Source organism: Haliotis cracherodii, unplaced genomic scaffold (assembly GCF_022045235.1).
Source record: "Haliotis cracherodii isolate W230 unplaced genomic scaffold, xgHalCrac1.p SCAF_24, whole genome shotgun sequence".
Classification (NCBI taxonomy): Eukaryota; Metazoa; Mollusca; class Gastropoda; order Lepetellida; family Haliotidae; genus Haliotis; species Haliotis cracherodii.
The window spans coordinates 10,695,875-10,721,671 of NW_027266280.1; the positions used below are offsets into that span (position 1 = coordinate 10,695,875).

Here is a 25,797-nt window from a genome sequence, read left to right on the forward strand (position 1 = left end):
CTTCTAATTTCAGTGATGTTCCCTCCTACTACGACAGGTAAGACATTTAGTTGCCGTGGAAAATCCCGGGAAAATCAATAGCTTGTGCGCAGCGGTGCCCTTTGCCAACATCTTCTCTCCAGAAACTGTTGATGTGATCAGGTTATGTTTCTGCAATTAGTTGCATTCGATAATAGCTAATAATATTTTTGACATTCCATTTTCAATTTGGTTAAGGTTATTTTGTTTATTAGCATATTGAATACCCTTTTCAGTGACTGTCATCGTTTAGGTTTAGTTACACCGGTTGTACGCATTTTATCCTTTAATAATGAAAGTCGATTGTACATGTTACATATGTATACATGTAGATATGTATCTTTATTTCAGTTCCAACAACCACACCATGCTGTAAGTTACTGTTAATTATTTCTTCTAAAAGTTGACGTAATCTCTCAATTTAAGCACTTGATTCAGTTGATGAAGACCTTTTGTTGAAACTGAAATTCTTGTCTTGGGATAATGTACTGACTCCGATGACAAAATACCAACAAATAAACCCTCAGTTTTGACTCTTAAGATCGATGTTGTTCACATATCTGCTTTGTTTGAATTCGTAGATGACTCATAATCAGCATATTCGTTTTCAATATAGAATATGACTTCATAATCACATGTGACATACCGAACATGCACATCTCGGCTGTTTCAGTATGCCACACAAGGCACCATTACCACGGCATCTGTGGTCAGTACGCCCTCTGCCTCGACTGTTTCAACAACATGCAGACACTGACGGTGCGCGACGATTCCGAAACATTACTCTGTTGTACGTGGACCCGGTCGTCCCGATGTCTGCAGCTGTACCCTGGTATACAAACTAGTTTCAAACTTATCAACCTTTTGTGACGAAACACTGCTGTGTGATTAGGTTCTTAGACATATTAATAAATTGCGAATGTATTCCTTCACCAGAAAAAAACCGGGCATTCGGAAGGAAATGCCCCAGCTTTAATTAAATTGTAAGACCAAGATTTAACAGTTAAATTATATAAACTGGCCTTTTGATATGAATCTAATGTTGATTTTTGATTGGTTAACGATCACCATTTTTTTCACATGAAACTTCCATAGCGTGTAGGAAACTGCAACCTCACATATCGTGTTTAGTTTCGTAACCCACTGTTTTCCCACTGAGCCACCAGGGCAGGTAATTAAAGGATGTTCAATCTTACATGTAATGACTTCAGTTGTGTGGTCTTTCACTCGCACGCTTTCATCAAATTCATTTTGAATTTTTAACTCAAATTGTACAATTGTACAGCTTACTTATAGTTATGTCACAAAAATCCTCTACAAACGTTAAAAAGTCATTTTTTATTCATTCAGCTTTATTTCAAGTTATTTTATTATAACGAGTTTAATCTTAAACGATGTTTATCATCTTCATTTCAGAACTTTTGACCGCAACACCTTCAAACACAAGTGAGTAAAAACTAAAGACACAAGGTGACAGGGTGCCTAGAACTTATCAACTGTGTTTGCTGAAACATAAGTTGCAATGTACATACCATCCTGTCTACCTTCAAGTTACCATGGTTACACAACAATGATTCTTCCCTCCACTTGATTACGGTTTCACTATAATGTCTTCCTCTCTACACGTTACCAAAGTTTCACTATAATGTCTTCCTCCACAGCTGAGTGCCAGGATTCGGACACTCACATCAATTCGGACTGCTACTGGATGCGATGCAAAGACGGCAAGTGGCAGAGACCGGAACCGGCCATCACTGAGCACTGTTGCAGCACCTACAGCCCATACACGCCGGAAAACTGTGCCCTTGGTTTCTATGATACAGGTAAAACTTAGTTTTAGTTATTTGCTGTGAGTGTTGTTTTTTTCACATGTTTTTGTCATTGTCATTTCAGGTTCCAGTACAGAAGTTCTGTCCTTTTATTGTTTTCATATTCGTTTCTGCAGAACCGATTATAACTACGACAACGTCAACACCGTCGCCAACAACGACGACAGTGACCACGACAACACGTATTTATACTAAATTACATTATATAACTGCTTGTTTAGAGTCTACATGTCTATAAATTAATGTACAATGTGATCGATTCTGACACTTCCGCAGTTTTCACAGACCTGTTCAGAGTCTCTCTATATTGGTGCATAATCTTCCCCTCAAAATACAACATGTAGACGACGACGGCATAAGTAAATAATTTTCGTTCACTGTATTTCCTCCATGATATGCCATCAATCATTCAACTCTTTCCTTTCATGAAACAAGTAATTAATTGGGTTCAAAGGTTTCTTATAGTCAAGGAAATAATTGTAAAAAATCCTGTACTATTTCAGCAATGTGTTCTGGTAACGGGCTGCTTCAACAGGGTTACAGTCATTGCTGGGATCTCTACTGTGTAAGTGGGAATTTGGCGACCCAACCATCTTTGACCCTCACATGCTGTGAAGAGTTTGTGATGCACAACTCTCCCTGGTCCCAGGATTGCTACAACACGTTTCCAGGTAGTTAAGAAATGTTGTTACCATATCTGCACACTATGTTCACACTGTCATAAACCATATCCACACAATCACAAAATGCCATCACAATAAAACACCATGTCTCCACAATCACACACACGATGTCCACACAATCAAACATCATGTCAACACTTACACAAACCATATCCACACGATCACATCATGTTCCCACACGCACGCACGCACGCACGCACGCACGCACGCACGCACGCACGCACACACATACACCATGTCCACACAATGAAACATGATGTCCAAACCAACACAAACCATATCCACACACTCACACACGATGTACGCGAAAAGGTGAGCGTAGCATGCCCCACCGTTGGCACCCGTCATAAACACATCCAAGGGCAAGTCAATTGTTCACCTGAAAAACCACGGGAACATATGGTACAAGTCATAGTAGGAAATTGCATCGGGCATAATTCTTGTCACTGATGCGTCAAATTTGTAAATTACCACCTCATGTATACCATACAATCGAACATGCTCTATTGTACCTCAAAGGCTGTGAATGGCTGGAGCTGCAGGAATATTGCTGAAAAGAAAGAAAAAGTTGAAGTCATCCCTCTTCCTATACAATCTTTATGCATAGACCTAAATATGAAAGAGATGAGGCAGTCTCTCTGATCTCTTTTATTTCTAGTTGAGGTGGGTAAATTACCGGCAGGAAACTGGCTATTTGATGGTTGTTTAACGATATAATATCATCGATATACCTGAATATTAAGTTAAACTTCTTGGCCAAATCACCTTGTTTTGACTTTGGCCAAATCACCTTGTTTTGACTTTGCCAAACCGAACAGATAAGCAAGAGGGGGAGGCACAAATACTGCCAATTGGGATGTCTACTTTTTGCCAAAATATCCTACCCCAAATTTGACATAGATGTTATCAATGAGGAAGTCCAGCATTTCGCATTTTGTATTCTCAGTAAAGTTCAGATGGCATTTGCCTCATTTTTGACAACTGACCCGAAGCTGTAAGGATATATATGTTACTCTATCTATAGTCATTAAATTTTGTAACAAAAGCTCCATGGATCAAGGAATGAAGTTTTCCATAAGTTGTCATGTGGGATAATAGTGTACAAAGTTGAAAAATCAAATACTTTTACAGAATTGAACATGGTTCTTTTCTGAGATTGTAAACCGTCAAGAAATACATTTGAGTTTATTAGAAATGACATGGTTTTAATACCACTTGTCGCAGGTACGTTCTGAGAATATAAAGAAAGTCATTCCTTGATTGTATTAAGGATTATGGTTAACCGTCGGAATGGGGATTTGGTGGTACATTTGCTTGACCCAGCATTATATCTCATTGTGTACGGATTTTATATTGAGCTTTGGAATCCAGTACAATCGAGAAATGTAAATGCCTACAACACAATAGCCTCACACCATCACGCACTCTGCCTACAAGATTTCACACTCTTCATGCACCATCACACACTCTGCCAGCAACATGACACTCCGCCTACAACATTTCACACTATTCTTATACCATCACACACACTACCTACAACATTGCACTCTATTCTCACACCATCACACACTCCGCCTACAATATTTCACACTATTCTCATACCATCACTCACACTACCTACAACATGGCACGCTATTCTCACACCGCCAGACACTCTGCCAGCAACATGACACGCTATTTTAACACCATCACACACATTTCGCCTACAAGATTTCACACTATTCTCATACCATCACACACACACAACCTACAACATTGCACCATATTGTCACACCATCACACACTCTGCCTGCCATATGACACGCTATTTTAACACCATCACACACTCCGCCTACAATATTTCACACTATTATCATACCATAACTCACACTACCTACAACATTGCACTCTATTCTCACACCATCACACACTCGGCCTACAAGGTTTCACACGTTTCTCACAACATAACTCACTATTCTCACACCATCACAACACTACCTACAATATTTCACACTGTTCTCACACCATCACACACTCTGCCTACAACATTTCAAACTATTCTCACATCACACACTATTCTCACACCATCACACACACTACCTACAAGATTTCACACTATTCTCATACCGTCATACATTCTGCCTACAAGATTTCACACTATTCTCACAACATACCTCACTTTTCTCACACCATCACACACACTACCTACAAAATTTAACACTATTCTCACACCATCACACACTCCGCCTACAACATTTCACATTATTCTCACATCACACACTATTCTAACACCATCACACACTCCGCCTACAACATGTCACATTATTCTTACATCAAACACTATTCTCACACCATCACACACACTCCCTTCAATATTTCACACTATTCTAATGCCGTCACACACTTTGCCTACAACATTTCACACTATTGTCACACCATCACTCACTTTGTCTACAATATGAATCACTTTTTCACACAATTACACACTCTGCCTACCAGATTTCACACCATTCACATACCATCACACACACTACCTACAGACAGCTGTAATATTGCTGAATGCACACATGAAATAGCTTATTTACGCACGCATTGTACTCATTTGAGGGCAATTCATAACTTGTGGACATGCAGAGCAAGCCTACCCTTTTCGCGAACACCTAGTGTCATCACTGATTTTCATATAATTTCTACAGCTATTTGCCCTTAACGCCAAGTGGAATCTGTTTTGGAATCTGAATGGTTATTGTCGCATTAACAATTGATAGTTTACGCTTGTTCACAATGCTTATTTGAAAGAAGTTATGTCCACATAGTCAAACAAATTCTTGGTATGGCAATGAACAAATTGTAAAAGTTTATAAACAATTGACCTTTCTTTCCTTTCAGAACTATACCTCCCACGTAAGTTCATGTCAACCATCGTGTATAATGTATATAAGAGATAAAGATAAACTGTCAGATTGGTGCACAGCCAGTAAATCGATGACGTTGCTATGTGTACCTGTAATATTTCATAACACTTTATCAAAAGAATTAAATTGTTATGAATATAAAATAATCCTTTTTAAGACAGCCATACATGAAATGTAAAATTATGAGTAGATAGTTTTTATGTAATTTTGGTCAAGCACTTGTGATGAAGTCTGCACAAAAGTATAAAAATCTGTAAAGATATACAAAATAAAATTTTGAGTAAACCTATTTGAATTACCTCATTTGATATTTAACTTTGCTTATACATATATAGCCTATATATTTTACTGCTCAATACACATGTGTTATTATTAGGATGTACTTCTGATGAGGTGAATGGCTGTGCGTATCGCAAGTGCTCGGGCGGTCGCCTTATGGATTTGGTGTGGGCAGTTATCTCTGAATATTGTTGCCAACCCGAAAATCGCCTCGACATGGCCTACAGTGAGGGCGGATGTGATGGTATGAAGCTTATTACTAAGACAATGTTGATTGTAATGACATGTAGAACTGGTGCCTTGATAGATACATGAACAGGAGATCGGATGAACCAAGGACCAGTCGCACTTCAGCTTTTACTGCTCATAGTAGCAGTCGAGTGATTGTTTTGTTTTAGCTATTCGCAATATACCGTTCATAATACCAAGGCAACCTTGGGATTTTAATTATTATTTGTTTGGAAGACATGATTACATTTAGTGATGTCAAATAAGTAAATCAAGGTTTCCTCATCTAATTTCAGTGATGTTCCCTCCTACTACGACAGGTAAGACATTTAGTTGCCGTGGAAATTCCCGGGAAAATCAATAGCTTGTGTTCATTTCTGTTCTGTCGGTAGCGGTGCCCTTTGCCGTTGGTGTGATCAGGTTGTATTTCTGCAATTAGTTGCATTCGATAATAGCGGATAATGTTTTTAACATTCCATTTTCAACTTGTTAAATGTTCTTTTGGTCGTTAGCATATTGAATACCCTTTTCTGTGGTTGTCATCGTTCAGGGACAGGTTATTGTAAAACAGACTGTTCAGATATGAAACTTGGTACTTCCAGTATGTTAAGAAAGTAAAATATATATGTATTTTCCAAAGTGAGGTTTATCATTGTAAACTTCTGTTACAGCATTTGTGGGTTGAAGTGAAAGTTGTACGTATTACCGTGAAACAAGGATTAGTGTTATCATGTGTTCTCAATTCATCAGTCAACAGTAAACAGTTTTCCAGGAACATTTCCTAATTAAGCTCTCTGGCATATCTTGCAGAGCCACCAGGCGTGCGAATTTGTGTAGTTAACTTCGACGTTACAGACCACTTTCTAACAAAACAAATGCTTGTCATAAAGGTGAAAATGATTTATCATGTTCCAATTGATAAACTCTCTGCCTTTTTTTATTGCTTTCATATTTCTGTCCCGTAGAACCGTCAACGACAACGACAACGTATTCAACGACATCAGGTATTTATACCCAGTTACGTTATCAAAGGTTACACAACAACAATTGGACAAGTTCTCTTTACACAACTTTTTCATTAGGAATATAGGATATGGTGTGCGCATAACGAATAATAAAATAATGCCTCTAGTTTCCCAACATTGAAATGTCTAGGTTTATGAAGCCGGACGTTTATACTTATGACCCCAAAAATCTTGCGTCTAACCGTGCTCACACAATTCCAAGCCAGTTCTCAACATGGCCGCAATATCGATAACATGAAAATTACGTTAAATGGATTTACGCTTGTCCAGGAATTATGTTAAAAGTTGCTTTGCTATTTCAGCAATGTGTTCTGGTAACGGGCTGCTACAACAGGGTTACAGTCATTGCTGGGATCTCTACTGTGTGAGCGGGAGTTGGGCGACCCAGCCGTCTTTGACCTTCGCATGCTGTGAAGAGTTTGTGATGGACACCTCTCCCTGGTCCCAGGATTGCCTCAACACATTTCCAGGTTGTACATTCAATGTTTGTCAGCGTCCGGCTAAGTGAGTGCTATAACCATGCTATCACCCTGCTGTTACTCTGTAATAACACTCTCATAATCAGAACCCTCACATCACCCTAATATAACCTTGCTATTACCCTGCTATAACTCTGATATTACCCTGCTATAACTCTGCTATTATCCTGCTATTACTCTATAATAACACTCCTATAATTAGAACCATCACATCGCCCTGCTATAACCATGCTATTACCCTGGTATAACTCTGATATTACCCTGCTATAACTCTGCTATTACCCTGCTATTACTCTGTAATAACAATGTCTATAATTAGAACACTCACATCTCCCTGCTATAACCATGCTACTACCCTGCTATAACCCTGCTATTACCCTGCTATAACTCTGCTATTACCCTGCTAATATTCTGTAATAACACTCCTATAATTAGAACCCTCACATCTCCCTGCTATAACCATGCTATTACCCTGATATAACTCTGCTATTACCCTGCTATTACTCTGTAATAACACTCCTATAATTAGAACACTCACATCACCCTGCTATAACTGTGACGTACTCACTTTGATCAATCACAAATTTCAAACCAAATTTGAAACATACATCTATCTTTTTGGGAACGTTAAACAGGCACTTTGTAATGGTAATATACGCCACTATTGCGTCAAACGATCATATTCAGTAAATAGTATTTGATGTTTATAGCCCCCTACAATGTTCATATAAATAAAGGGGGCAGTGGGGTAGCCTTGTGGTTAATGTGGTCGATCGACCCGGGTCCGATTCTCCACATGTTTACAATGTGAGAAGCCCATTTCTGGTGTCCTCCACTGTGATATTGATGAAATATTGCTAAAAGCGGCGTAAAACAATACTCACTCACTCATTCAAAGAAGACTTTCGGGCAGTTACAGATTGCTCAGGGCTATAGGGTGGTTTTGATATGAACCAAGAACAATATATTATTATTATTATTATTCGGGATCTTTATTTGTACTTCAAATGGTACAAGACATTTTCTGAATAACCTTTAACACAGCGCTGAAATTACTGACCACTTATCATGGGAGAAAGTTGATCAACCTAATTTTATGCTGAAGACATAATCGGACATACAGGTATCTATTAAAAGCACACTTAAATTGGAAGTAACTGTTTCTATTTGATTTGTCGAGGCGTTCTCAAATATTGATCTTCGGCCAAATTTGAATTTCACAATCCGTTATTTTATTTTTATATTCATGTGATTTGCCAAAATCACTGCTGACGTGTTCTTAACAAAATATATCCAGTTACATCATATCACCAAATGCCATGTTGAAATGTGCCTGAAACTGTATTGATATAAAAATACATCCCATTGTGTCCAACATAATGTTTTCTACGAATCTACCAGACACTGCTGTTTCATTAAAGAATGTATACTTTCAGATAATCCAAATAGTAGTAGTATCAAACTAACAGAATTCTATTTAGTTTAGAGTCTGTTTCAAAACAATAGCATGTGCTGAACTGTATGAAATAAATCTATCACATGTATTAGTCTAAAGAGGATGGTTATCAAAGCGGTTGGACACTCAGGACAGGTACTGGCGCCGGTACTGAAATGTCGCACTGAAAGACAATACTAGAGCTGGTCAAAAAAGTTCAAAGCCTAACAAACAAAACCAACAATTGTGAAAGTGTTTTTTATTCTATTTTTTATCATAATCTCCCAGCATTTCAATACACTTCTCATATCGATAGAGAAGCTTTACAATTCCAGTCAGGTAGAAGTTTTCTGAAGCCACCGAAAACCCATTCACTGCAGCTTTGAGGTCATCGTTGTCGTCATAGGGTGTTCTTTCAGTTTAGGAAACAGGTAGAAATAACTTTTTGCCAGATCTAGTGAGTATGGAGGGCGAGGAAGCGCTTCGAAGCCACATTATTATACAGCAGCCTTTGAAAGTCGGGAGGTGTGAGAAGAGGCATTGTTATTATAAATTGATTGGTAGAACTCCAGCAGGCAGCATTCCTCGCCGTTTTTGTTTGATAGAATCTCTCAGGCGATGAAGCAAATGAGCATAGTAGGCACCGGTAATCGTCTTTTGACTTGCTAAGTAATCAACAAAGATCACACCCTTTGCATCCAAGAATACAGTGGCTTTCAACTTTCTCCACTGATCTTGAAGACTTGAATATCTTTGGTGTCGGAGAAGTGGAATAGTGCCATTCCACGGATTGACGTTTTGACTCGGGATCATAGTGATAGACCCATGTTTGGTCACCCGTTGCTAATCTCTTTTTGAATTTGACGAAATCCTCCTCAATTAGCTCAACATTTTCTCTGGCAATGTCAGTTTCTTTTTCCTTAAGATCAGAATTTAGAAAATTTGGCACCCAACGAGAATATATCCTATTCATCTGTAAATGTTCATGAATTGTAGTTTCAATGGATCCATGGCTTAGACCTACCTGTGTCTTCCTCAAGTTCAGCGTCTATCTGACAGTAAAAGTCTTTCTATCTCCTTGATTGCATCTCCATTGATGGCAGTTGAGGGACGTCCAGAGCTAGGGTCATCATCAAAGCTTGTTCTCCCAGCTGTAAACATAGCTGCCCAACGTTTAACAGTGGAATAGCTGGCGCACTTATCCCCATACACTTGTGACATGCGGTCATGAATTTGTTTGGGAGTTCTTTTCTCAAGACTTGATGACTGATCGGTTCTCGTTCCTTTCCATTCCTGTGTCCATTTGGACCCCTATCACGTTGTCACTTATATACAAACGGCCTCAACAGACCAAATACACTTGCAATGAGCTACTCACACAACGTACTACACTGACTAGTTCAATTTGTTATGAACCATAGTTGAAAGTTAGTCAAGCTAAGAACTTTTTGACCAGCCCTTGTAAGTGTATTCTGCCTCAGTGCAATTTAATTGTTCGAGACATTTTGTGAACTCATAACATTATTTTTCAGAGTTACACTTTCCACGTAAGTTTAATTTCGTTGATTCATGTAGTCACCTCTATTCTGACTTTAACTCTCAATGGAATCTGTTTCGGCAGATAATTGAGACTCATTATTCTCTATTCACATTTGTATGGTTCAGGGTTACGTGCTCTCTCACTCAGAAACTCAGGAAAGACAAGTATTCCGCTACATATTGGTTGGTTAGCGTTCTCTATTCACATTTGTAGGATTCAGGGTTACGTGCACAATGTGCCTCAGCCGACACTCAAGGAAAAATATGTATTCCGCTACGTTTTGGTTAATTTGTTGCACTGACATAGTTCATTCTTTTGAATGTTATAGATGTTCATAGATTTAATTAATATATTATACAATGTTGAAATATCATATCATCGTCAATACTTCACTGGTGATGATGTGAAAGTGAAAACTACAGTGTTAAATTGGGGCCTTCTATTTTTCTGTTTCATTCTTTTAACAGTAACCATTTATGTTGGATTTGTTGGATATCAAATTATTGTTCTTTTAAAGTAAAAGATATATTTTACCAAAGCTCATAGCGTTGGGTTACGCACTTTGGTCACGTTCCAAACAAAAAAACGAAACGCTATGATTCTCATATGGGAGTTAAATTGTCTGAGCGCTAAGACAGCTTTGAGGGACGACCCGTCTTTCTGTGTCCTAAAACTACAGTATGTGCGTTGAATAGAACACACCTGCCTTTCAGAAACCACGCGTCCTGCTTATTGCATTTAATTCATTCAGTTCCATTCATGGATGTCAACAGATGGTAGCTACGCAAAGCCACACGGAGATATACACCAGTGATGTGTTATTAAAGGCCCAAATGCTTCGCAGTATGATAGAACTTGCACTCACACCCCAGGGATTCCATATATTAGCGTCTTATGCTTTCATTCACTGTCTTTGTCAGCGTTTCTCATGCAGTCATGCCCTCTGCGGGAAATGACGTAGATCAAATATGACACTTGTAGGTATTAGCAAGTCAATAGGCCAGGTTTACCACAGTAGCCTCGATATGTGTCAATGTATGTCGTCGTACATTGGCGTTCTTCTTACCGCCAGAATCGTGACTTTTATAACAATGATGTATTTGAATCGTGGTCACGTTTCGCTTCAATGTAATATCCTCTTGTTCACAAGGACTCAGTATTCTGATATTAATAAAGCTGAATTTAAATAATATGCAATTAACCTATTTCAGTTGGTGAATGAAAAGTGTTTATTACTTATTAATATTAGGACAGCGACACTGGTGTTAGCCGATTGCGATATAAAGGTGTATGGTATCGCCCGTTAGTCCAAATGGGGCACTTGGTGATTCTTTAGTTGTAATGATTTTGCTTGCGTTTGAATTCTATTCATATGCTCGTACAGGTAGAACGATTGTACTAGAACTCTTGGCAACTTAGTCTCTTGATATTTTACTACAATTTCATACATAGTAAATTATTAAATATATTAATTTTAGTATACTCGTACTATATTTTATCCTACCTGAACGTTTCGTGACTATTTGTATTTGAATATACACTTCAAAATAATTTATCACTGTCATATCACTATGACATGATATAATATGTATTATTACTCTTTATGTCATTGTTGTTCTTGGTATCGTGGTAATAGCTATTGATATTTTATTCTTCAAATGAAACAAAACGCTATTCACCATAAATGTCAGCAGTAAACTGCCCAAAACCTATTGGCGAGATCAGTTCTTGTAATCACATTCATAAAACCTACCTGTACATCAGGAACAGTACTGTGGTTTTAATATTTTCCATCTTGTTGACAACAGCCTGTACAACTGATGAAATCGGAGATTCCTGTACATACCGGAAATGTGTAGGAGGACGACTAATGAGTCTCTTTTATCCCGTGATTTCTGAGTATTGTTGCCGACCCGAGAACATCGCATACCAAGGCTTCACGAACGGTTACAGTGATACAACTTGTGAAGGTAATTCTTTGTCGAAACAAATGAGCCCTCGCGTAGATTAGGAACGACCATTTGAAAGAAGGTTTTTTTTTTGAAAAGTGGAAGAAGAAATGTTTGCTTGACATGCCAGATGACCTGAGCAAAATGTTTTTTGAAAATTGGTCTGCTCCTTTCATAGAAGAAAATTGCGTGTTTGGAAGCAATGACTGAGTTAATAGCCTGTCTCATCCAAAATGAATGGTTTTTGATACAATCATTTGAAGTCGCCATTATGTTATTTTTCTGATTCTCCCGCGAAGATGGAAGTCGCCTTAAGCCACCAACGCTTGTCAGAATAGAGAATATGCTTGTTGTAAGAAGCGACTAACGGGATCGGAAGGTCAGGCTCGCTGACTTGGTTGATGCATCTCAACCGTATCCCAATTGCGTGGATCGATGCTCATGGTGTGAATCAGTGGATTGTCTGGTCCAGACTCGATTTTTCACAGACCACTGCCATTGTACTTAGTCCGACGTTAAACAACAACACACATGTTCGTTTTAATTAAATTGTTTAAATTATTTAATCTTATGCAACATTTGATGTTTAGTTTATTTTCTATCACCTATGCAATGACATTTATTGTTATGGGAAGATTTACAAAAGTGTTTTTTTCTCATTTTAGAGATGTTCCCTTCGACTACCACAGGTGAGACCTTTTCTTCTATATCGGGTCCCGCATAGGTACAATAGATAAAAAACAATGTGGTAAAAACATAGTCACTCACTCACTCACTGAAGGTATAGAACTATCTTGATAAGGATTCCAACATGGGGATAAAGTATAAAGTCCATTTGCCTCGCTGTGATGTTCCTGGAATATTGACACAAGCGGCTTAAAACCATAGTCACTCAATCACTCGAGGGGTAGACCAATCTCCTTAAGGGCCTCTACAAGGATACTGAAAGTGAAGCCATTTTACTGGTGATCCTACCTGGAAATAGTTGCAATTTTGGTTAAAGGGTGTAAAACTCTACCCACTCACTCACTCTACGTAAATGAAGGTCACTCAATACTTTAATTACACAGGAAGACCGCCTCCGTGGTCTTGTGGTAGAGCGTCCGCCCGGAGAGCGGAAGGTCCGGGGTTCGATCCCCGGCCGCGTCAAACCAAAAGACGTTAAAAAGATGGTACTTGTTGTTACCCTGTCTGGCGCTCGGCATTAAGGGGATAAAACAAGGACTGGTCGGCTCGGAGTCAGTATACTGTGTCTGAGTGGGGTATTCATGTTAAACTGCGGCATGGTATCTCTGTGAGCTAGCACTATAAATCGGCATCAGTCCGGACTAGTACAAGCAGCCACACAAACACACACGCGTACATGCACGTCGCTATATAAGTGCAATAATCTTGGACGCGACGTTAAACCCAATTTCACCTCACCTCACCAATTTACACTGGAACCGAACCGTGTAAGGTACTTTCACTTTACGACCATGAGGATGACCTTCATCAATCCAATGAATTATTAGTGTGTAAAAAAGATTGTCTCTCTGCTCTACAGCAGAAGTACTTGATAAGATATCTCTCAGATGTTTAGAAGCGGTGGGGTAGCCTGGTGGTTAAAGCGTTCGATAGTCCCGCCGAAGGCCCGGATTCATTCCCCAAATGGGTGCGATGTGTGAAGCCAATTTCCGCCGCGATATTGCTTGAATATTGCTAAAAGCGGCGGCGTAAAACCATACTCACTGACTGATATGTTTAAGCCCCCGATGGGCTGGAGGTGGTTGTCAAAGCAAACGGAGCCATATCAAGCGGAGAACTCACTTGATTCTTTTCTCTCAAAGTTTCTATTGCTTTGATTATTTCCGCGACACGTCAAGAATGCATTAAACATTACCATTGAATGATTGTACATTTAGTAGGTAAAACTAGAATAGAAACGCCAGTTTTCATATGTGAAATTGATTTTATGACACATTCCACAAACACGTGTGTATTTGTGGCTTATTAATACAATACTTTTACTATTACTGGTTGTTCCTCATGATACAGTTGTGTACACGACGGCAGCTACATCATACCCAACTCCAGCAGATTTCACGAGAGGTACGACTTCGCCAACAGTCTTCATCTTGATATTTTATACTGATGTCTCAGCAAGTACTAACGATGATATTATGTGATAAATCAACCGTGAATTTTTCTCAATTAAACAGTTTAAGCACAATCAAAGGATGATCTTGGTGTCACGGTCCGATAAATATGATAAATATGCAAAAGAGGTCCCCCGTGAAGATCCGGGGTAGAATGTGTCTTCAGTTGTCGTAAAGAGGCGACTATGCTAATCGTAAGAGGCGACTAACAGGATTGGGTGGTCAGGCTCGCTGAATTGGTTGGTGCATGTCATCGTATCCCAATTGCGTAAATCGATGCTCATGATGTCAGTCACTGGAGTATCTGGTCCAGGCTCGATTATTCACTGACCGCCGGCATTTAGCTGGAACAAACAAACAACAAACAAACAAACAAAACAAAAGGGTTCACCTTGCAGGAACTACTTTTAAGCTCCACACGTCGATGTCTGTTTGATCAATAAACTCTTGTCTGACGTTCCCAATAAGTTTTGATAGGGGTTCCCCAATGTGTGGGCGTTTCTATAGATATGTATGACTGTGCATAATTTGGCACCGTATGATAAATGACACTATACGCACGAACACTGTAGGGTCGGTCAGGTAGCCTAGTGGTTAAAGCGTTCGCTCGTCACGCCGAAGACCCGGGTTCGATTCCCGACATGGGTACAATGTGTGAAGCCCATTTCTGATGTCCCCCGCCATGATATTGCTGGAATATTACTAAAAGCGGCGTAAAACAATACTCACTCACTGACTGGAACACTGTATTAATGAGCGGATTGTAAAGCTGCTTCACTGAGAAACGCCTCAGTATCATTCGGTATTTTTTAATATAAACATAAGATAAAGATAAAGATAAAGAGAAAATCGATCTCATTTCTTTCCTTGTAGTATGTATCATATATTAGGAATAAGAAAATATATATTCCAAACATTATGATATCTACTGCCGGTAACTTTGTTTACCTATATTGTTTAATTATCTGTCATCTCAATTACTTAGACAAATTTCCTGTTTCAGATCCTTCTTCGGGACAGATGTGTAAGCATATTCTGCTGTAATCATAACGCCCTCGTTCTTGCTGAATCTCTTACACGACTGGAAATAGCAACATCTACCATTGTTATTCTTTTCACTTTACTGTATTGAAATAGATTTAATATACGATAAACATAAATGTCCGTTACATTCCTGTACCGTCAAGTGAAGATTGTTATTACTGGTGTTGGGTACAGTTACATTGCTATACCGTCAAGTGAAGAATGTTATTACTGGTGTTGGGTACAGTTACAGTGTTATGCCGTCAAGTGAAGAATGTTATTACTGGTGTTGGGTACAGTTACAGTGTTATACCGTCAAGTGAAGAATGTTATTACTTGTGTTGAGTACAGTTACAGTGCTATACCGTCAAGTGAAGAATGTTATTACTGGTGTTGGGTACAGTTACAGTGCTATACCGTCAAGTGAAGAATGTTATTACTGGTGTTGGGTACAGTTACAGTGCTATACCGTCAAGTGAAGAATGTTATTACTAGTGTTGAGTATAGTTACAGTGCTATACCGTCAAGTGAAGAATGTTATTTCTAGTGTTGGGTACAGTTACAGTGCTATACCGTCAAGTGAAGAATGTTATTACTGGTGTTGGGTACAGTTACAGTGTTATACCGTCAAGTGAAGAATGTTATTACTGGTGTTGGGTACAGTTACAGTGTTATAACGTCAAGTGAAGAATGTTATTACTGGTGTTGGGTACAGTTACAGTGCTATACCGTCAAGTGAAGAATGTTATTACTGGTGTTGGGTACAGTTACATTGTTATACCGTCAAGTGAAGAATGTTATTACTGGTGTTGGGTACAGTTACATTGTTATAACGTCAAGTGAAGAATGTTATTACTAGTGTTGGGTACACTTATTCTGTTATACCGTCAAGTGAAGAATGTTTTTAGTAGTGTTTTTTTCACCCCAACCGGAGACGGTTGTTGTGACGGCGCCACCTGGGGTCATCATTTATTGATGCTGTTTCCTTAATCTTTTCTTTAGATCTCGAAAATCTCGTACAAGGATTTTTTTTGCAGGTATTTCTTAGGACAGTGGAAATGTTTCTTTTTCCGCTGTTATAAACATGAGTTGTGTGTCTATATGAGTTACTCTTATCAATGCTACAATTTATAGAATCCTGGATTCTTAAATATACGTACCGTTTATGATTAATTCAGATCCCTGTACAGAAAACGAGATTCAGGCAGGTGGCTGTTATGAAAAAATGTGTGTGAACCGCTACCTGAGTGATGTGCTCGTCCCCATCTACAACATGGACTGCTGCAGCAACGTGCTCAACAGCCATGACGAATGTTACGTCAGCTTCCCAGGTACAGTAGTTGTGGTGGTCAGATAGTGGACGTCATGATTTCACACCGGCTCAGTGAGTCTCACCTAATATTACTTCACTGCCAGCAGATCATCACAATGGACGAAATAGGAAAAGGTCCCTGGGATATTCATTATTTCATAAAGAAAGAAAACGTTAACAAATCATTATTAAAAGCATCACTTGAATGCTGAGCCGTTTTATCATTAATTTATCCAAACTTGTGTATTTCATCGTGTCAGTAAGAATATATCTTTTGCAACTACTTGGCTCCTCGTTGGGTTTCTAGGACTGTACACCTCTACCTCAACAACGGCGGCGACGACAACTGCGAACGTGGATGTTTCTGATGCAGATGGTGAGATACCGAAACTCTCAGTGCCTAGGTTGTTGTTTAATATACCGAACTCATGAACGCCAGATCGAGCTTGTCAAGTAAAGACGACGAGTTTACGAAATGATTTTTGGCACTTAACTATTAAAAAGGTTTTTAACATTAGTGAGATATCTGTCAGGTTTTAGACCACTATATAGTTGACCTGTCTATCAGGTTTAAGACCACTATAAAGTTATTAGGGTCTATGTTCTAACGAACATATCTACTATTCAAGAAATATTTGTGAAAACTCTGTGTGTTCTATGTCGAAAAAATAATACACTAATTTAACAACAACCCGTGAAAATCCGGGCGAGAAAAGGTCTTCAGCAACCCATGCTTGTCGTAAAAGGCGACTTATGGTTATTTACTATGTAAAACTGGAATAGAAACGACAGTTTTCATGTGTGAAATTAATTTAATGAAATTAATAACACATGTGTGTTTGTGGCTTATTAATTCAATACCATTTCTAACATTACTGGTTGTACCTCATGTTACAGTGTCGTCCACGACGGCAATTACACCATCCCCAACGCCAGCAGATTTCACTAGAGGTAAGACTTCGTCAACGGTCTTTATCGTGGTATTTTTACTGATGTTTCAGCAAGTGGTAACGTTTATACCATTTGATAAAACAAAACGGTGTGATTTTTTTCAATAAAACAATTGAAGTACAATCAAAAGTGGTTTCGAAACACTCAGAATTGTGTTTACTTGATAGTCAAACAATATGTCATCATATAATAGTTACAGTTATTGCGACAAATCGACCAGATGAACTTGGTGTCACGATCCGATAAATATGATAAATATGCAAAATTGGTCACCAGTGAAGATCCGAGATAGATTATAATCTTCAGCAACCCATGCTAGTTATAAGAGGCGACTAACCGGATCGGATGGTCAGGCTAGCTGACTTGGTTGTTGCATGTCATTTTATCCCAGTTGCGTGGATCAAAATGCTCATGATCTCAATGACTGGATTGTCTGGTCCAGACTCGATTACTTACTGACCGCCGTCATATAGCTGTAAAATTACTGAGTGAGGTGTTAAACAACAAGCAAACCAAAAAGCAAAATGGTTCACCTTGCAGAAACGACTTTTAAGCTGCACACATCGAAGTGATGTCAGTTTGATAAATAAACTCTTGTCTGACGTTCCCAATACGTTGGGATAGGGGTTCTCCAATGCGTGGGTGTTTCTGTAGATACAAATGACTGTACAGCATTTAGCACCGTATGATAAATTAGATGATACACTCGAACACTGTATTAATGAGCGGTCTTTAAAGCTGCTACATTACACGAAAATACGCCTCAATATCGCTGGTTGATTATAATATAAACATCATAGTGATTAAGAGAATATTACCCACATTTCTTTCAGTATCGTAAACATCATATATTAGGACTAAACAATGTTTATTCTTAACATATGATATTTACTGTACTCAAACACATTCGGCCAATAATATCTGTATGTTTTCAAAGAACACTCGACTTTTACAAGTGATTATAGTTAATCTGTCATGACCATGATAGGTTAACTAAAGTGATGTGAAAACATCGGGTGTTCTTCAACTTCTTTTGAGTAGTATAATTCGAAATGGAAGACACAATGCGCAGTCAACATAATCAATACCAATAATATACCGATAGTCAGAGATTCATAAAACCATCAGAATGTCATTGTGAGGTAACTTTGATTACCTATACTATCAAATCAACTGCCATCTCAATTACATGAGAATAAATCCTTTTTTTTCAGATCCTTCCTCGGGACAGATGTGTAAGCATGCTCTACCATAAATCATAATTCCTTCTTTTTTGGCTGCATCTCTCACACGACTGGCAATAGCAACATACTACATCATTGTGATTCTTTTTACTTTACTGCAATGAAAAAGATTGAATATACAATATACATCAATGACATACATTCCTATACCGTCCAGTGAAGAATGTTATTACTGTTGTTGGGTAAGGTTACAATGCTATATCGTCTAGTGAAATAAGTTATTTCTGGTGTTGGGTATACTTACATTGTTATACCGTCCAGTGAAGGATGTTAGTACTGGTGTTGGGTAAGGTTACAATGCTATATCGTCTAGTGAAATAAATTATTACTGGTGTTGGGTATACTTACATCGTTATACCGTCCAGTGAAGGATGTTATTACTGGTGTTGGGTAAGGTTACAATGCTATATCGTCTAGTAAAGTAAGTTATTACGTGTGTTGGATACACTTACATTGTTATACCGTCCAGTGAAGGATGTTATCACTGGTGTTGGGTACAGTTACAGTATTATACCGTCCAGTGAAGAATGTTATTACTGGTGTTGGGTAAGGTTACAATGCTATATCGTCTAGTGAAATAAGTTATTACTGGTGTTGGGTATACTTTCACTGTTATACCGTCCAGTGAAGGATGTTATTACTGGTGTTGGGTAAGGTTACAATGCTATATCGTCTATTGAAATAAGTTATTACTGGTGTTGGATACACTTACATTGTTATACCGTCCAGTGAAGGATGTTATTACTGGTGTTGGGTACAGTTACAGTATTATACCGTCCAGTGAAGAATGTTATTACTGGTGTTGGGTAAGGTTACAATGCTATATCGTCTAGTGAAATAAGTTATTACTGTTGTTGGGTATACTTACACTGTTATACCGTCCAGTGAAGGATGTTATTACTGGTGTTGGGTACAGTTACAGTATTATACCGTCAAGTGAAGAATGTTATTACTGGTGTTGGGTAAGGTTACAATGCTATATCGTCTAGTGAAATAAGTTATTACTGATGTTGGGTATACTTACACTGTTATACCGTCCAGTGAAGGATGTTAGTACTGGTGTTGGGTAAGGTTACAGTGCTATATCGTCTAGTGAAATAAGTTATTACTGGTGTTGGGTATACTTACACTGTTATACACAGCAAAAAAAATGCAGTTTCCGGTATCCGGATACCTGCCGGATACCACCGGACACTTACCCAAAACGCGTCCGGGTATCCGGTGGCAGAAACCTTGCCGGATACCAGATCCGTGGTATCCGGCATGGACACCTCACCTGAAAGTATGCCACCTGGAATCCGGGTATCCGGCACCGGATACCTCACCGGATACCTCAATCTGGGTGTCCAGGGATCCGGCACCGGATACCTCATTCTGAGTTTCCAAAAACATGTCACAATTTGGGGGGTGCATTTTGTTCAATTAAGTGTGAAACACCTAAAAATATATTGGAAACTAACCATGAAAATTGAACATTGCTGAAGGTATCCGGCAGGTATCCGGCAGGTATCCGGATGCAATTTTTCGAGATGTCTTTCTCCTAGTAAATAATGTTAGCCTGGGCATAGCAGATAGCTGTAGTAATATTCTGTGTTATTTTGGTTGTAAATATCCCCTTAAAGTTGAGATCTATGGGCAGGTACTTTTGGTGAAAACATTTTTCAAATTCATATATATTTCATTTTAGATGTTCAGCGTATTAAATGAAAAGCATTCAGTCCTGGTATGATGGTATCCTTACATTTCATCTTCATATTCCCAGTTTGTTCTAGCTTCTCGTGGTTGAAGCGCTCGATTCACCACATCGGTACATTGCTTGGTGTCACCCATCATGATATTGTTGGAATTTTGCTCATAAAGTGACATGACACCATATTCACTCTGACAAAACAAATGAAAGTCATTGGCTATGTGCTCACTTGGGCCTTTGTTCCTGGTGAGATTAAAAGATTATTTTGGAACTGTATCAGTACTTGTTACATCTTGACAGACGAGTTTCATTGAAGTTTGAAACAGAATATCATTAACCCAAATGGGTGCATCCACAGAAAACACCTAATAAAGTACCGGTACATAAAAACATCAATGTAATTTTTCTACTGACATGGAACTAAAAACTTCATTCAGTGAGCTGTATTAATTGTTGGAAAACATTCAGGGCATTAGTATATTTGATATATGTTAGCACCTATGTTATGAATGATCAATATCATATTTCTTTAAAGAAGCAAAACAAAAAAATTTGTTAAGATAACAAATCATATTTATTGATTTTATGACATTTCATTGGTTCAGTAACCAAAGGTGTTTGCAAGAACATTCAAAAACAGAAACAGATGCTTCAATGCCATTTTCTAAATAAACAAATCGGTCAAATCTCAGAAGAATTTCAAGGGAGAAGAATATCTAAAGTCAATTATGTTTGTGCAGTAAACCACAAAAGTCATTCAGATTTGTATAGTCAGCGTCAGTGTACACCACATAAACATAGTCTCACTGCTGTGGTATTAATTCCTTTAGACTTGATTAATGTCGTAATAAAACAACCTACAGAATCACACTGATGTGGCATTAGTCATTCAGAATCATCACTTTCTGAGGTGAACCTGCTAGTTGTTCTGGGGAGGATTATTCATCACCCTGAGAGTCCTTTGTATGACTTGTCTGATCTGGTGTCATTGTGAAATCCAGGTGCCTGAAACAATTTATAACATCTTTAAGATCTTGTTATTAAAAATATAAGAAACACACATATATTGACAAAGGGTAAAAAGTTGGTTTCTCAATGAGTAAGGTAATGACAGTTTATCAAGCAACTGTTAACCAAACCATGTTAATCAATGTAAAAAAGCCATAGCAAACAGTAAATTTTACAGAAAATACAAAATTGTAATTGATCTTCTGAAAACAATTCCTGTAGTGCCATAAGGCAGGCTCACCTGATTTTTTCTCAAATGTTTGCATTACATCAAAACATAAGGAAGGTTAAACAAGGCAATGCAAATTGCATAAAATAGGTTCTTATACATAAAACAGAACTACCGTATTTGATGTAATAAGCGCCTCGCTCTAATAAGCGCCCACGGGAATATTTGCTAATATATTGTCTCGTTAACAATCCCAAATAGCACCCTTTCCAATTGATCAATGTATACAAGACTTATTTATTTGCATATAATACTCATTCGTGTGTGATATGCACCCTTAATTATGGGGAATTTCATTCTGGAAAAATATATTTGTCGTACATTAACATTTCAGGCTGCCAGCATAAAGCAGGAAATTTTGAGAGCGCCCTGGGCGCTTATTCTGTCGAATACGGTATTCATAATTATCAAAACTTTCAATCACACAAGTAATGTAAGTGATCTCAAAATATTATATAATGAGTGTGCAAGTTAGTATAGTTCCACACAGCTTTTAGCAATATATCTGCGGGGACACCAGAAATGGGCTTTTCACACAGTACCCATGTGGGGAACAGAACCCAGTGCTTCGGAGAACGCATTACCCACTAGGCTACCAAATACAAATATCATCTCAAATACAAAAGTAAGTAACATTAGGATTTCATACAACAGATATTTTCTCCAAATATCAAGTCACTATACAACTGATTGAATTACTGATTAGAGAAGCAAGGACATATAAATGTAGCAGCTGAATCAGGCTTAATTTGAATCGTTCCTTGCTTCAGTTGCAATGGGAGCCACATTGAAAATAATTATCTCACTTATTATTGATGATTAATATCTACCATTAATTGGTAGGCAAAAATAGACACTGATACAAAAAATCAACTGAAAAGAACCACCTGAACAATCGACTAAAAACTATGTATATTACATTTGGGGGACCTTATTTCGGCTGCTGGCAATAGCATGGGCGGATACAGAGGGGGGGTTGCTGTGGTGCGCACCCCACTTTTTATTTCGAAAATAAATCTTTATTTCTGTATAAATTTCCACCAAAGACAATAAATAGCTGTAAAAAAGCTGTATCCGCCCATGATTAGTCATGAGTAAAATCATTATCATATTTTTATCATTTATCCTATCTTTAATTAAGATTAACAATAACGGGAAAAGCTGCCAAATATATTGGTCAAGTGTAATCATAATTTAAGTAGTTCTATTTGGTTTTGGAACTTTTCAAGGGTCATTGTAAATATATGTGTATTCCTATTTGAATACTCGTTTGATTGTTATAAAGTTACACAGTATTGCATCTATCGTCTGTTTCTAAATACAGTGGAACCCATCTTTGACTTGTGTGACATAATTGAATCATACCCCAAGTGCATTGTTATGCATCTGCACAGAGTGGTCAAAGTCCTTGTCACACACATAGTTTGCTACAAGGCAGAATCCAATAAGTACAGTTGAGACATCAGGTTGTATCCAGACAAACTGTCTGATAATCTCAAGTATGGTCTTGGTAGGATCAAGGGATGTAGCTAATCCTAAATAAACATTAAACAAATGACATAATCTCTTCTACAGAACACTTGATCAAAGCCTGCCCCACCTTTGATGTTTATCATCTTGTTACGCTCACAACAGCTCATTAGCAAGATGAACTCAATGTCAACTCATGGTGGATTAGGGATTAACAGGGCAATTAGTGTCAGGTGGGTATTATCACTTGCAATTATCTGTTAATTACTTAATTGAGTAGTGACGGCTTAGTTAGTTTCCAACCACACTGACAAGTCAGTTTACAGTTTACTAGTAACATGTTTCTGTGGACCAAGGAAATGTATCTTGCCAGATACTTAAAAAGTTCTACTCATAAGTAATAAAATAATGACAGTTTTGATATGCAATTCTCCCTACAAAGACATTTAACATTTGATATACATAAACTGTCTGTTGAAACTATGATGATGCTAATATACAAGTCGCACAAAACAACTAATTCATATACTGGTACCTAGCCAAACATACATAATTTTTATACGCGTATGCACATGCTTGTACATATATACCTCTACTGGCACAGCACACATACAAACAATCATTAGATGGATGTAATCGTTGAAAAAATATTTTACATACACAAACAAGTGAACAGATTCTGTAATAGCATGGTTAATATTGGGAGATGTTTAAGCATTTCCATTTTCACAGAATCGAAGGCATATCCTTTCAGGACTCAGATCAGCTTGTAGTGATTTAAATTCACATAAAAATGATTCATGTGAAATGACCTATCCCGCACGTGTGGCACCTGTTATAAAAATACCATTCATTACTTATTTGTGTGTCCAAATTATGCTATTATTAGAAATAATAGGTATTATTATACAGCATGGATATAAGAAAGCTTTATATGGAATTGTTGAAAATTATGTACAGGAAAACATTGAAATAAATCAATCAATACGTGCATTTATCTCAGAATCTGGTAGATTTAATCAATATGGACTTCTCCTTCATTATCTAATTATAATCAGATGATTACATTATTGCTCAACTGATAGTTTGCAATAGTATAGAATTAGTATTTTATTAATAATTATTTTGTATTTGAGCATCATTTAGATAAGCCAATGAAATAAATATATGTTTAAAACACATGTAGTAGAACATATTGCAATAGTTAAGACCCGAAAAGAAGTTATGTGTAGGATCCTCAAAATGGTATCCACAAGAGCAGGTTGTAGAATCATGTTGGTGTTTGTTGTTTAACTCTGCACTCAGCCATATTCCAGCTAAATGACGGCGGTCTGTAAATAATCAAGTCTGGACCAGACTATCCAGTGATTGACATCATGAGCATCCATCCACACAATTGGGATACAATGACATGGATCAACCAAGTCAGCGAGCCTGATCAGCCGATCCATTAAGTTATCTCTTACAACTAGCATAGGTTGATCATGTTGATGGGGACTAACTTCAACCTGGAATCCCCATGTGAGTATGTATGCGGCTGTTAGCTTTGTTTGATGTTTAACGCCACACTCAGCAATATCGCAGCTATGTGGCAGGAATCAAACCTGCATGGGTCTTCAGCACGAAGAGTGAACGCTTCAACCACTAGGCTACCCCACCACCCAAAATTCCCCCATGATAAAGTTGTCATCATGGTTATTGTTCAGCTAGTTCAAGTGAAAATGTTCATACCCTTAAAATGTCTTATCTTCCACTTCACGATGATCTCTGATGCAAAACTTCCCTGTCATTAAAGCTGTTCTTGATTCTTCACATCTGGAAAAATATGTTGAGGCTATTAATCATCTCACAGAGTAAAGGGAGTATATGAAATAAGACAGTGAGTCACATTAGCATACAAATTATCCAGTTAAAGTAAACATATTTCTTCATTATATACATAAGCATATACTAACATATGATAGACAGGCTACTTGTTATATAAAAATATAATTATATCCTGATACATTTACTTACATGTTGGTTATGAAAGTTAATGTGTCACATGTGACAGGCTTACATGTGGTAAATTACTTTAATACGTGATCATTGTAATATTCACATATTCCTTACCTTAATGTGTCACTTCAGCTGCCAGCATTACCTCAGCTGCAATCTCAATATTTGGCCAGTTTTGACGAAATGACCGATTGTGTTCAGTGTATAAGCTGGGCCTCGTCTCTAATATAACTTGGCGCAAGTTGACGACGCGCATAGAGAGCCGGGAACCAGCTTATGTCGTGTTAAACTAGTTCCCGGCTCCCTATGCGCGTCGTCAACTTGCGCCAAACAATATTGTGATATCAGAGACGGGGGCCCAGCTTTGTGTTAACC

General features: G+C 38.0%; 1 protein-coding gene and 1 long non-coding RNA gene across 5 annotated transcripts in view; one reads left to right on the forward strand and one right to left on the reverse strand.

The window, feature by feature from the left end:
- The window catches only part of LOC139472260 (mucin-3A-like), a 53,390-nt gene that overhangs the window by 19,157 nt on the left and 8,436 nt on the right, over nt 1-25,797 (forward strand). For 2 of the 4 annotated variants that reach the window (XM_071254663.1, XM_071254666.1), the window contains 21 exons: nt 14-37; nt 370-390; nt 692-850; nt 1,435-1,464; nt 1,680-1,841; nt 1,964-2,029; nt 2,351-2,518; nt 5,399-5,413; nt 5,801-5,947; nt 6,228-6,251; nt 6,897-6,935; nt 7,259-7,426; nt 10,403-10,417; nt 12,219-12,380; nt 13,025-13,048; nt 14,397-14,450; nt 15,501-15,521; nt 16,699-16,851; nt 17,140-17,208; nt 17,730-17,783; nt 18,998-19,018. In XM_071254663.1, coding sequence (XP_071110764.1) covers nt 14-37; nt 370-390; nt 692-850; nt 1,435-1,464; nt 1,680-1,841; nt 1,964-2,029; nt 2,351-2,518; nt 5,399-5,413; nt 5,801-5,947; nt 6,228-6,251; nt 6,897-6,935; nt 7,259-7,426; nt 10,403-10,417; nt 12,219-12,380; nt 13,025-13,048; nt 14,397-14,450; nt 15,501-15,521; nt 16,699-16,851; nt 17,140-17,208; nt 17,730-17,783; nt 18,998-19,018 — 1,596 coding nt within the window. The remainder of the gene's footprint in view (nt 1-13; nt 38-369; nt 391-691; nt 851-1,434; nt 1,465-1,679; nt 1,842-1,963; nt 2,030-2,350; nt 2,519-5,398; nt 5,414-5,800; nt 5,948-6,227; nt 6,252-6,896; nt 6,936-7,258; nt 7,427-10,402; nt 10,418-12,218; nt 12,381-13,024; nt 13,049-14,396; nt 14,451-15,500; nt 15,522-16,698; nt 16,852-17,139; nt 17,209-17,729; nt 17,784-18,997; nt 19,019-25,797) is intronic. The other 2 variants (XM_071254664.1, XM_071254665.1) reach the window with 2 other exon arrangements.
- On the reverse strand, nt 21,282-25,672 carry LOC139472442 (uncharacterized). The gene is made up of 3 exons (XR_011653883.1): nt 25,537-25,672; nt 25,156-25,239; nt 21,282-21,722 (listed from the first exon to the last, which is right to left on the reverse strand). It is a non-coding gene; the product is annotated as an uncharacterized lncRNA (long non-coding RNA).